This window comes from Ranitomeya imitator, chromosome 4, assembly GCF_032444005.1.
Source record: "Ranitomeya imitator isolate aRanImi1 chromosome 4, aRanImi1.pri, whole genome shotgun sequence".
NCBI classification, from domain to species: Eukaryota; Metazoa; Chordata; class Amphibia; order Anura; family Dendrobatidae; genus Ranitomeya; species Ranitomeya imitator.
Window position 1 is genome coordinate 633,957,355 of NC_091285.1, and position 14,361 is coordinate 633,971,715.

The 14,361-nt window shown below is 42.0% G+C and overlaps 1 protein-coding gene across 1 annotated transcript in view; it reads right to left on the reverse strand.

The window, feature by feature from the left end:
- Positions 1–14,361, reverse strand: part of LOC138677011 (adhesion G protein-coupled receptor E3-like) — a 148,397-nt gene that overhangs the window by 15,549 nt on the left and 118,487 nt on the right. Inside the window, exons 11-15 of the mRNA XM_069766787.1 lie at positions 8,426–8,539; positions 7,628–7,809; positions 4,249–4,419; positions 3,426–3,620; positions 3,017–3,252 (exon numbers count right to left, since the gene is read on the reverse strand). Coding sequence (XP_069622888.1) covers positions 3,017–3,252; positions 3,426–3,620; positions 4,249–4,419; positions 7,628–7,809; positions 8,426–8,539 — 898 coding nt within the window. The remainder of the gene's footprint in view (positions 1–3,016; positions 3,253–3,425; positions 3,621–4,248; positions 4,420–7,627; positions 7,810–8,425; positions 8,540–14,361) is intronic.

Genomic DNA, 14,361 nt, shown 5'->3' on the forward strand with positions numbered 1-14,361 from the left:
GACTTTTAAAGAGAAAAGGTTCTTGTGATACTTCATCTCGCTCCCAAGTGGGTAGCACTGTTACAGGTATAAAAGGACACAAGTATCTATTTTTGTATATATGCAAAATAACAAATTGTTATGTCCCACGACTTGTGAATCATACAGCATTGTATTATATTGTGCTGTTTTATTGATATGCAATAACGTTTGCCCCTATTGTCCTTCCTCTCTTCCTGTCTCTCCCTCTAGCTATGATGTCAGCAACACCTTCCTTCTTCTTCCTCATTCACTGTATGTCGGCCATTTTTGCAGTTCTGGGTCAGAAAAGTCTTTTTTTACCTACTGTATTTGTGCATAACTACAAGAATTCAGCTGGAAAATAAATCTTCTGGAATTTTCATATGTGCCTCGTGCAGTTGAGTTCAATCTATCTAATGATGTGTGTACCTGTGTGTACAGGTTCATACTGAGGCAGGCTAGAAATGGTTTCTTCATTTGCAACCTAGTCAGAATAGAAATCATAAGAAAAACTGACTTAAAAATTGCAAATAATGCTGTGCAGGAAAGAGAATCCTATTTTCACTGAAACCAGCTTTGAACAATACAGTGGAAGAAGACTAAAATATGGACTTCTCCCATGCTGCACCTGCACCCTGGAATATTTTTGATTGAATATGAACATTGATTAGTATCATTCATAAATTTTAGGAGGTGCCCGAATATATATTATTTCAAAGGTGCTTTTAATCATTCTTTGGCCCCCAATTAATTGATAATGACATTATGCAAGCTAGTCTAGTTAATGAAGAGTCCACTGGAGTATGATTCGCCAAATTCATCAAGGGGTGTGTGCGATGCCGCAAAAAATGTGCTTTACTCAGGGACTGGAGTACATTTCTATCATAATATAGGCAACTTTTGTGGCATAAACTATGAAGAGTTTAATTTCCGTGCTTTAAACACTTCCTCCCCGTAAAGTTCTGGTCATTTTTCAAAAAGCTGAAGCTGGCCAGAACTGGCAGTTTTTGCGCATCTACGAATTGGACATACATTTTGTGACATTTCAAACATTTTTATATCTGAATTCTGGAGAAAACAGTTTGAAGAATCAGAACTTTTGTGTTATTATAGTTAGGACTCTTGTATTGTACAACAGCTGCAGGCATATGCTAAGTAGACTATCTAGAATGAACAAAAGATGTTGTGTTCACGGTTTCAGTTTGGTGATATATTTAATAGAATCTTTACACTCTTTAGTTTGACCTCTCTGGTTTGTTTGTTTCAGTTTTCTCCTGTAATCCTTTATGATTACACTCTGCTGCCCGACTAATCTACCTGTCTCCCCGCTATTCCCCAGCCTCTCCCCTATGTCAGTCCCTTCACTGGCTTCCTATCGCCCAGAGACTCCAGTTCAAAACCCTCACACTGACATACAAAGCCATCCACAACCTGTCTCCTCCATACATCTGTGACCTCGTCTCCCGGTACTTACCTACACGCAACCTCTGATCCTCACAAGATCTCCTCCTCTACTCCCCTCTCATCTCTTCTTCCCACAACCGCATACAAGACTTCTCCCGTGTTTCCCCCCTACTCTGGAACTCTCTACCCCAACACATCAGACTCTCGCCTACCATAGAAACCTTCAAAAAGAATCGGAAGACCCACCTCTTCCGACAAGCCTACAGCCAGCAGTGATCCTGAACTTACTGAACCGCCGCACAACCTGCCCTACCCTCTCCTAGTGTATCCTCACCCATCCCCTGCAGACTGTGAGCCCTCGCGGGCAGGGTCCTCCCTCCTTATGTACCCGTGTGCCTTGTTATTTGCTCATGTTTAATGTATTTGTCTATATTTGCCCGTATTCACATGTAAAGCACCATGGAATAAATGGTGCTATAAAAATGTATAATAATAATAATAATAATGATGAAGATCCTGGTTGCTGTATGTCTCAAGTAAAAAAGTTCATTCCCCCCACAATATTCGAAAACTGATAATTCTGCTGAATGCTGAAATCTGGAACAAGGATGGCAGCCTGTATACCACAATCATGTATCTCTTGGCAGTTTCTGAGGCACTCACTGCAAGGTTCCTATTGCCGCTTAAAGTAATATCAGAGCGAGAACTGTACATCAGGAGCTTCAATAAAATGGCAGAACAACTGCACAGAATCCACAGGTCAGTATGCACAATGCCAGGAGATGGCTGGGGTTGTGTAAAGCATGATGTCAATGAACTCTGTTGTAGAAATGTGTTGTTTTGAGTGCTGTATAACTTTTCACTAACTGGTAATCTACAAAATGAATCTGGGTTTGGCGGGTACCCAAAGAGAATGCTTAATGCCTACTGTAAAATTTGGTGGAGGAGTAATAAAAGTATCAAGCTGGTTTTAAAGGTTTGACCATTTATTTCCAGCAAAGAATAGCATTGATACAGCTTGGAAAGACAATTGGACAATTGTAGCTTCCAGCTTTATGGGAACCTTTTTGGTGAGGACCTTTTCTGTTCCCCATGACTGTGCCCAGTGCAAAATGCAAGGTATGTTAGGTCATGATGTGATGAGTTTGAAGTGGAAGAACGTGACTGGATAAACAAAGCCCTGACCTCAAACCCATCCAACACCTTTGGGATGAATTGGAACAAACTCTGAGCCTGACTTCTCATCCAACATCGTTATCCGACGTTACAAATGCTCCTTCCACAAACACCTCCAAAATCTAATCGGAACAAAAGAGAGCACAACAGCCACAAAAGAGAGCCCAACTCAACATTATCACCAATGGCTTTGGGATAGGATGTCGCCATGTGTGGCTTATACAGTGGCCTAGATTTATAATTTATGATAAGCAGGATGCCTTTTCCTTTATTCGTTATGAGATGTTGAAATATTCTTGAATAATTGTCATTCTATTGGGCATCTGTTACCTTAATAATGATAGAACAACAAATATACAGTATATCTAATAAAACACTTGAATAGTATACGGCAGTGACATTGGAATAGACCTAGAAAAGACTAAAAGGGTCTTACTATGTCTTGGTGCCATAGGCATCTGGCCGGACTGCTGCAGAGATCCCAACAATGACAGTAGGAACCCCAAATCCCAGCAAACACATCATTGGGAAATTTGACTTTCGAGACGTCATATAATTCACAGCTCGGAGGTTACGGACTGTCATAAACAACAGAACACTCTCTATGAACATCCAACAGAATGCACAGAGGAATAAGAAGTGGAGCGCTCCAGCAATGATAGAGCAGAGGATCTGTAGATAATGGAGAAGAAGGTGAAATCAGACGTATGTAAAATATACCATGATCCTGCAGATACTGCATAAATGTCGGAGATGAGAACATCCTTCAATGTGTCTGTTTCACAGCTTTTCATTTTAAATGTAATGTCGTTACAGATGGTCATCAGAGATTTTGGACCGCTTACCTTGAAACATGTTTGTTGGATTCCCACCAGAAACAGAAGTTGTCCCAGGAAAAGACAACTACACATAGCCGTCAAGACAGAGGTGTGTGAGCTTCGCAACGAGCGACAGAGGATGAACGTGAGAAGAGACAGCGCCAGGCAGAAAACAGATAAACTTAGGCCAATGTGTGAAACAATGGAAAGACCTTGATCATGCTGTGAAGAAAAAGAAAATACTAAGGAATAGTACTAATATGGCCTTTTGTGTGATTTTAGTAGATTTGATGCTCAACATAAAATATGTAACAGGCCTTCATCTGCCAAGTGCCATTTATAATACTGGTGGGGACCCGTTGAAGCGCTGTTATGCAAAACGGCCGTCGCCCACTCTACCTCTCCCCACATGCCTCTGAAACCTGCATTGACACGAGTCAATGTCCAAATCCCACAGTATGGAATAAAAGGGCTATTACACATTTCTCGACATGGTGAATTCCGCCCTAATTCTTTTTTCCACATTGAAAATATTGTAAACTCAATGCAGAGCACCTAACACTGTTCAATCAGCCGCTGTAGCTCTAAAGTGTGGTATTAATTCATCCTTCCATGGAACCTTTCTAAGTTGTCTGGTGCCGCTACCTTTTTCTCCGAAGATTTCACAGAACTATCCTCATTGTTTCTGCATCTGGTAGCTCATGTTACACCTGGTAGTATCAGGCGGCACTGTCATACCCTGTCTGAGCACCATGATAGCTGGTTCTGCTGGTAGGATATGCCAGCACCAGTACAGACCCATAAAGAGTGGCTTAAACAGTATCATTTCCAGTACATATCCCTCAATCACCTCGATTCCATATGGTGCCATAAGTAACGCAAAGCTGGATAAATGGTTGCAGGAGCAGGTCGTGTGTGTGCGATTACACTTGGAATATTCAGTTGTGCATCCATTTTCGCTCCATCGATTGTCCATTGGGTCCCAGAACACACAGACCAGATTGTGAAAAGGTTTGGGATCCTGAAATGAAAACAGATTAAGACATTTGTTGACAAGGTAATCATTTATAGTGGATGTCTAAGGCTACGTTCACATTTGCGTTATTGGACGCAATGCACAATGCATGTCAAATGCATACACAACGCAGTGTTTTTTGACGCATGCGTTATCCTATACAATTGAAGATCAAAAACGCCCCCAAAAAATACATTAAGTCAAAAGGCGCATGCGTCAAAAAACGTGGCTCAACGCAGACACCTGCGCCCTATGCGTTTTTCATAGACACTAATGTGTATTTTTGGCGCATTTACGACGCAGTTGCGTTGCATGCGTTTTTCTTCGGAAATGTGACGCATCAAAACTGCCACTTGTAGCGTCGTCCGCGTCCTGTCTGGTGCGCCAAAAAAAACGCATGTGTCATACAACGCATGACAACGCATACTGGCGCATGTCCATGCGCCCCCCATGTTAAAGATAGGGGCGCATGACGCATGCGTCGGTATCCGTCACCGACGCTGCGCCCAACAACGCAAATGTGAACGTAGCCTTACATGTAGAAACACTGTGGATAGCTACAATGCCTACAAGTAGTATTCAACCCCCTGCAGATTTAGCAGGTTTAATTAGATGCAAATAAGTTAGAGCCTTCAAACTTCAAACAAGAGCAGGATTTATTAACAGATGCATAAATCTTACAAACCAAAAAGTTTTGTTGCTCAGTTAAATTTTTATAAATTTTAAACATAAAAGTGTGGGTCAATTATTATTCAACCCCTAGGTTTAATATTTTGTGGAATAACCTTTGTTTGCAATTACAGCTAATAATCGTCTTTTATAAGACCTGATCAGGCCGGCACAGGTCTCTGGAGTTATCTTGGCCCACTTCTCCATGCAGATCTTCTCCAAGTTATCTAGGTTCTTTGGGTGTCTCATGTGGACTTTAATCTTGAGCTCCTTCCACAAGTTTTCAATTGGGTTAAGGTCAGGAGACTGACTAGGCCACTGCAACACCTTGATTTTTTGCCTCTTGAACCAGGCCTTGGTTTTCTTGGCTGTGTGCTTTGGGTCGTTGTCTTGTTGGAAGATTAAATGACGACCCATCTTAAGATCCTTGATGGAGGAGCGGAGGTTCTTGGCCAAAATCTCCAGGTAGGCCGTGCTATCCATCTTCCCATGGATGCGGACCAGATGGCCAGGCCCCTTGGCTGAGAAACAGCCCCACAGCATGATGCTGCCACCACCATGCTTGACTGTAGGGATGGTATTCTTGGGGTCGAATGCAGTGCCATCCAGTCTCCAAACGTCACGTGTGTGGTTGGCACCAAAGATCTCGATCTTGGTCTCATCAGACCAGAGAACCTTGAACCAGTCAGTCTCAGATTCCTCCAAGTGATCATGAGCAAACTGTAGATGAGCCTTGACATGACGCTTTGAAAGTAAAGGTACCTTACGGGCTCGTCTGGAACGGAGACCATTGCGGTGGAGTACGTTACTTATAGTATTGACTGAAACCAATGTCCCCACTGCCGTGAGATCTTCCCGGAGCTCCTTCCTTGTTGTCCTTGGGTTAGCCTTGACTCTTCGGACAAGCCTGGCCTCGGCACGGGAGGAAACTTTCAAAGGCTGTCCAGGCCGTGGAAGGCTAACAGTAGTTCCATAAGCCTTCCACTTCCGGATGATGCTCCCAACAGTGGAGACAGGTAGGCCCAACTCCTTGGAAAGGGTTTTGTACCCCTTGCCAGCCTTGTGACCCTCCACGATCTTGTCTTTGATGGCCTTGGAATGCTCCTTTGTCTTTCCCATGTTGACCATGTATGAGTGCTGTTCACAAGTTTGGGGAGGGTCTTAAATAGTCAGAAAAGGCTGGAAAAAGAGATAATTAATCCAAACATGTGAAGCTCATTGTTCTTTGTGCCTGAACTACTTCTTAATACTTTAGGGGAACCAAACAGAATTCTGGTGGGTTGAGGGGTTGAATAATAAATGACCCTCTGAAAAGACTTTTCACAATTTAAAAAAAAAAATAAACAAAGAAATAACATTCTTTTTTGCTGCAGTGCATTTCACACTTCCAGGCTGATCTACAGTCCAAATGTCACAATGCCAAGTTAATTCCAAATGTGTAAACCTGCTAAATCTGCAGGGGGTTGAATACTACTTGTAGGCACTGTATATTATGAACGAAATCAATATACAAGGAAGTGTCTCCATTCTTGCAGTTGAATGGGACGGAATGACAGAGGGATTTCCTACAGCTTTTACGTTCACTGCAATTGTTCGATCAGTTGATGCAAAATCTCAAGAGACTGATAGAACCATGAACTCTTAGACAGTCAACCCGGCAGGGAAACCAACCAAAGTGACTGTTCAGGGTAGTGGCTCCACCTCCTTGACATTTTACATGTGATTTGAAAGCCAAATACGCTCACTTGAAAATTCCTTCTCTAGGTTATACAAAACCACCCAGAATATAGAAGCACATTATCAAACTGCTATCATCCTGGTCTGTGACAGTTTGAGATGTAAATTTTTTATGACAGGTTACCTTTAATGGGGTTGTCCACTACTTGACTTACCATACCCAGCCTAATCAATTCAATGACAATGGCTGCCAACCCTTATCCTGCAGCAGCGCTGTTCAAGCACTATCGGAACTGCTGTTTCTGGCAGGTGACATTACATTGTTATGTCATGTGACCTCTGCAGGCAATCACTGGCCTCTGATTGGCTGCAGCTTATCAAAATTCTATGAAAGAGAAAGCCTGTTCTGACAAAATAGTAAAAGGTTGCAGCCAGTCAGTGGATGGTGATTGGCTGCAACGGTTAGGTGGGCAATGCCATGTTATACACATGCAAGAGCAGCTGGAGGTGAGTAGACATTGGGAATGATTTATCACAGAATATTTGGCAAATTTTGAGTGGAAAAATGTTGAAAAGTCAATTTTTGGGGGGCGCTTTCTAGCCCCAGCTCCGAAAAAGGGAGCTGGAGTGGGATCGGTGGTGAACCCCACTCATCAAATGTTACTCCAGCCTCTACGTGTATGCCTTTTGATGATGAATCACACGTCATAAAGACCAGTGAGAAAATAGCCGGTGTTTAATCAAAGTCATTATTTTTATTTTCCAAAAGGCACTGAATTAATTACGCAGAAGTTGTTTAGTATTGAACAACCCCTTTACCATACATTGCACACTCTTTTTTCACAAACCTAATCCTAATTATACGAACCTCAATATGAGCAAGTATGAAGGTCACATTGGAGGTTAGCTTTCTTTTAATGGCACCAGTAACCACCCTCGAATTGACTACAATCTTGTAACCATTATCTTCTGAGGCTTCGGAAGAAAACAATATATTCCTTTTTAAGCTGGACTCAAGGGCTTTGTAGACAATAAAAATGCCACCATCACCTAATGGAAGAAAATTTGTTAAAACTTATTAGAAGCAATTAAACATTGGCTGACATAACCATCTGGACCGAGGGTGACATTCCAAAATGTAAATAATATTCATGTACATGTCAGAAACATTACAGTGCTAAGTAAATGAAAGATCTAAGATAACTTTTAAGCTGTGATATGTGTGTACGTGAGAAAATTTTTTATCTCTGGCCATTTTATGACTTGAATTCTGCTTTTTCACCCGATTTACCCTGTGCAAAGTCTATCACTACTTTTTAGTTGTCTCTGAGCTAGTGAGTGGAGACCAGCTGCTATGATTGCGCACAGACATGACAGATTTTTATTCTCCTTTCTCTCTTTAGCACATGGAACACCCATGCCATTGAAAAAAGAGCACAAAAAAAAAATCACATTTTCTTCAAGAAATTCGGAAAGCTTCTCGTTTATACCAAAAACTAAAAATAAGAAAACCTCTTTAACACCTTTTCTATGTACTTCCAAGTTTATCAGTGCCAATGGAATGTGTTTTCATACCTATAGAATTTGACTACATGACACTTTTATTGGATTAGTGGGGAGAAGTCTTCCGACCGACTCTCTTTACATCATCCACACTTTAGATTACCTGCATCTTCAGTGAACTGATCACATAGGACTTGCATAACGTTATCACTCAAAAACATCGTAAAGAACTTGACACCAGGAGAGCAGATATTCTGAGAAGCTTGAATGGAGACATCTGAAAAACAGAGGCATACAGTAGATAATTAGAGAAATAAGGATTTTTACAGAAATCCAGTGTGAACTTTAGAAAGGGGTATGACTTTTTTGGTCCCAACAGAATAATAATAATAATAATAATAATAATCTTTATTTTTATATAGCGCTAACATATTCCGCAGCGCTTTACATTTTGCACACATTATCATCACTGTCCCAGATGGGGCTCACAATCTAGATTCCCTATCAGTATGTCTTTGGAATGTGGGAGGAAACCGGAGTGCCCGGAGGAAACCCACGCAAACACGGAGAGAACATACAAACTCTTTGCAGATGTTGTCCTGAGTGGGATTAGAACCTAGGACCCCAGCGCTGCAAGGCTGCTGTGCTAACCACTGCGCCACCGTGCTGCCCACAATAGAATAGATTATAACTGTATGATAGGGGTCCCCGGTGAATTGTGCGGTAGTGCGCAAGAATAGGTTGTCAGGAAAATATGCCTTAGAGCAGATTTTCAGGGGCAGGTCATTACTTGGCCCGGCCTCATTGACCAACTATTATATATTGGCGACTTTTTTTTTACATTGAGTAGTAAAATTCACATTTAGGCTGAGTCATAACCTTGGCACAGAGCTATATTGCCAGACAACAGGACAGCAGACTCAATGTGAATTTATCTTAAAGTTTCTCCCTCTGTAAGCTCCATCTCTAATTTTCAGTTGTTTCTGAGCTAGTGGTTGGAGACCAGCTGCTATGATATCTCCCATACCCAGGACACACAGACATGAGGGATTCCTGCTCTCCTGTCTCTTTGTAGCACACCTTCAGAAACAGCAATATGGAGGACATTATACAGCAGTATACCGTGTCACACAAAGAAATGGAAGGGCCCAATAGCAAAAGTTTCAATTAGACCTCTCCCCCACAAAAAAAACAACAGAAATATATATTTGGTGGAGTCATATTTCCCAACTTTTACAAACTAGAAGAACAACATGTATTAAAGCACCTTAGTGTTCTCACCACCGATAACCCTTTTATGGCCACTTCAGAGTATGGAGTTCTCAAAAATGCCCCCACCCTCACACACTGAGTATGGTATTTCCACAGTGAATCCCCCCACATTTTCATTCCATATGTACAGTATAGTATGTGATGACTCCACAGTTCCTCCAGCAATGAATGATGCCATCAACATAATATAATAACCCCACAGTTGGAAGTCCATAAAGTTCCCCCCTCCATAGTATGATATCTTCACAATCTCCCTCCAACACACACAGATTCATGGCCCCAACACAGAATGATGGCCTTTCGGTATGATGTCCCTAATCATAATGAAGGCCTTCACAAACACAAACCTCTACTCAGCATGAGTGTCCCTACAGCCCCCATACTCAGTATGACAGCCCCCATAGCATCCTACTTATTATAAGGGAACTCACAGCCTGAAATGAATATACAGCCTCTCACTCAAGATTAAGGCCTCCACAGCCCCCAACAGATCAAGGGCCTCTACTCAGTGTGGGGGCTATCACAGCCCCCTGCTCAATATAATGACCCCACATCCCCTCACAAAGTATAATGTCCCACACAACTTCCCACTCAGTATAATGGCTTCAGAACTGCCCACTCAGTATGATAGCCCCCGAAGCCCACCACTCAGCATAAGGATGTCCACAACCCCTCACACAGAATTAGGGCCACCACAGACACCCAACACAAAATGAAGACTCCCAAACAAAATGTGAAACCCCACAGCAAACCACTCAGATTGAAGCCCCTACTCAATATGGAGACCCTCACAGTCCACCACCAACCACCCACTGAGTATTATGGCCATCACCAGCCCGCAACTCAGTATAATTGCTCACAAACTGTCTACACTCAGTAGTATTGCCCCCAACTAGTCGCCAACTCAGTATAATGGCCCCCACAGCCCTACGCTCAGGGCCCAATCAGTATGATTGGCTGTCAACATGATGGCTCCCACAATTCTTAGAATAATAGAATGTTGGAAGGGACCTCCAGGGTCATCATGTCCAACCCCCTGCTCAATGCAGGATTCACTAAACCATCCCAGACTGATGTCTGTCCAGCCCCTGTTTGAAGATTTCCATTGGAGGAGAACTCACCACCTCTCATGGCAGCCTGTTCCACTCATTGATTACCCTCACTGTCAAAACTTTTTTTTCCAATATCTAATCTAGCATAATTGGGAGAGTCCTAACTCTAATATTAAAACATATCATGCACTATGCTATTCATTTATGTACTGCAGTGTATCTAATCATTATGTTTCTGTCTTTGTTATTTTCTGTTCAGTGGCTAGTGTGAACATCCGCTTACATGCTGCATGCACGCCAATTTACATCCCAGTTCATACCTTTGGGGTTTTTTAAGCCTGTAAACATATAGCACACATTGCAGAACACCATATGGGTAATCTCCTTCTCCATGTTGAACAAAACATTTTTCTGTGGAATCTCTGCTATATTACGGACAATTATTGACAGTTTAAAAAATAAAAATAAAAAAACACTACTTAACATGCCCTGTTACACCGGTGTGCTGCTCCGGTCTGTGTAGTGTGAGTGCTGAGGCTTCAGCACAGCAGGTGCAATGTTGTGACATGGTGAACGGAGTCTCAAACTCACAGGCGCATGCAGCAGTAAATGGTGAATCACAGGGCCTTCAGCCCCCTGATCAACCATTCTATTCAACTCTCTCCGTATCCTGAGGTTGAAGATACCACTGAAATTGTGATGACAGGGAAGATGAGGGGGCTCTAACCAACCCCCAACTCACAGGCCTCATTGTGGCCGTGTGGGCTTCCACTATGGACGGTACGCCACTGGTAGTACAGCTGAGGATCCAGCAGTGGGGTGACATAGAGCAGTTTTTACAAAGCTGCAGCATCACCTTTCGGTGTCTCTCTCTTTCACTCTGCTCCTCCTTCCCTTTCCCTCTTCATAGACCTCATTAGGCAGCTGCACTCTGACAGCTCACTGTCATCTGGCACCCTCTTTTAATTGACCAAGACTGACTTTACCTGTGTTTAAGATTGAACGAGGAGCTCATGGCGCAGGAGATTGGTTCTAGGGAGAAAAGGTTTCTTATCTTATATGTGTTTGCACTATTGATTATGAAAGGACAGTGACCATTGTAGGATATAAGTGCCTGTGGAGTAGATACCTTGACTCCATGCAGTCATCCAGGGAAATTCTGAAGGTCAACGACTGACCTCGTTAGTGCAAATGACTAATTTATTCCGCCATTCCAGCCAATGACAGAAGTGCTACCTCCTTCTGATGTCCCTTTATGTGTCAAAATATCCTAAATGGGCCAAGACCAGTACAGGGGGGTTTTGCTTCCTCCAGACTAGCCATGGCTTGCCTCCTCTATTCTTGATCGCCTAGGCATGAATGAAATCTTCCTAAAACTCGATTTCATGGCAGGACCTCTGCATATCTCGCGAATATCCTTCCATGAAGGCTTCAGTCCTTCCATGAAGTGTGATGTGATTGATCGCCTTTATATAATTCACTTCATGGTAAGATCGCCGGCACAGCGCACATGTGCACGTTTTCCGATGGTTCGGCCATGAAGTAGAGTGTTTGGAAGATTCAATCACACCAAGTGGGGCGCATAATTAGAGGCGCCAAACCACGACTTGTCTAATGGAAGCGATTCTTCACCGGACTAGTTCTGGCTCATTTCCAGCTGAATATTGAACTTTTATTTAAGACAAAGAAACATTGCGCTCTAACTTCAAAAACTTTATCATAATGCTGCTATCAGGATAAGATACTTGACTGGTTCCCATTAAACTGTGAACAGCACTACTGTGTTCTAAATGTAAATATTCTGACCCGCTGTTTGGAGACGTTAGCTTACAAGGTAGCCAGCTCGTGACTCCTATCATTCCAATAAAATGTCTCTTTTTGCCAAACTTTACATAAAAGCAGATAGGTCCTTGCCTTAAAGAGACTACACTCATGCATACAGTATATATTAAACAAGCATGGGAGAGCTAATTACATAATAAAGCCATTTTTTTAGCAAATGTGAAATTCAGAAAAGAACATATGGAGTGAAAGCGTGTAAGAGCTAGAAAATACCAGCTATAGGTCCCTCTACTGGTGCATCGAGGTATTGCAGAAAGCTGATGCGCTGAGAATTAGAGGAGAGAATCTTGAACATTGTGCTACTATATAGCAAACATTTATTTCCTAGTCTTTTTTTTTCTTCGTTATGCTGCAGGATCTGGAATAAGTGAAACAGCAAATGCTATTTTTTCAATTTTCTAAGGCACAGAAAAGTTAGAAGTTAGCCGTCTACATGCACATGCATGCCATGAAAAGTTGAATAAAATGATACCTTGATATCTGCAATCCGATATTTTATTTCAGACAAATCTACATTTTTCTACATTTTTAAAGGAGCTTTTAAGATCTATGGACGGGACACAGATTTCCTTGACCTATGTGTGATGATGGGAGAAGACTATTGATCGTCAGATTCATCACATGTTTCGAACTGGTAACGCCTCTTTTAATCTAAAATAACCTCTGGAGGAAGATATTTATGGAGATCTATGTCTGGCCTATAGATCTTAGCAGATCATTTATATATTAGGAAAAACGTGGATTTCTCTGGAATAAGACATCTGATCTTGGATATAAAGGTATCATTTTTTCCAATTTTCTATTACCTGCGTGTCCATGTAGACAGCTTAGGATTTATCCTACTGATAGATTCCCTTTAAACGGTATCCGCAGTATTCGTTCGTTCAATTAACTTCAGAATAAGCAGTCTTATGTATATAATATATAATGTATAAGGAGTAGTGATGAGCGAGTATACTCGTTGCTCGGGTTTTCACGAGCACGCTTGGGTGGTCTCCGAGTATTTGTAGCTGCTCGGAGATTTAGTTTTCCTTGCCGCAGCTGCATGATTTATGGCTGCTACCCAGCCTGAGTATTCAGCTTGTCTAGCAGCCATAAATCATGCAGCTGCGGCAAGGAAAAGTAAATCTCCAAGCAGTTACAAATACTCGGAGACCACCCAAGCGTGTTCGGGAAAACCCGAGCAACGAGTATACTCGCTCATCAGTAATAAGGAATAACACTTTCTGACCTGTATATGACTTCTAACCTGCATTGTCATCAATTCCCTGCCTGCTCTAGCTTTCACTTGCAGTTGTCTCTGAGCTGGTGGGTGGAAACAAGCTACTGTGATATCTGCCATGCACAGATATCTTGCTCCTCATTCTTTTTTTAGCACACAGTGATAAGCAGAAGCATTGAAGAACAGCCTTTATCTAACATTCACAAGAGACCATAAGTTTTACTATGCGCGATGGGACCATCGCATGTTCCAGTCCCCTAAGGGGACTAAGAAATAATTGTATGAACAACTGAGTCTAAAAATTGTGGAATGATTTTTGAAAAATGTTCCTAAATATAAAATTGCAATGAGCATGAATATCCCACCATGAATCCTAAGATTCAGAGATTCTGTAGAAGTCACACAAAGGACAAGGCCGGCGATCAATATTGGATGCTTGCTATCTATGAACCCACCGGTGGCACGGCATTGAAAACAGGCATAATTTGGTTGTACAAATTACCGGATGGGCTCAGGAACATTTTTAGAAATCGTCGTCTGTGAACACAATTCACTATGCAATCAACAAATGCAAATGAAGAAGCCATAGATCAACACAATCCAGAAACGCTGCCATCTTCTATGATCCAAAACTCATTTAAAAAGGACTGAGGTAAAATGGAAAACTGTTCTGTGGTCAGGTGAATCAAAATGTGAAAATCTTTATGGAAA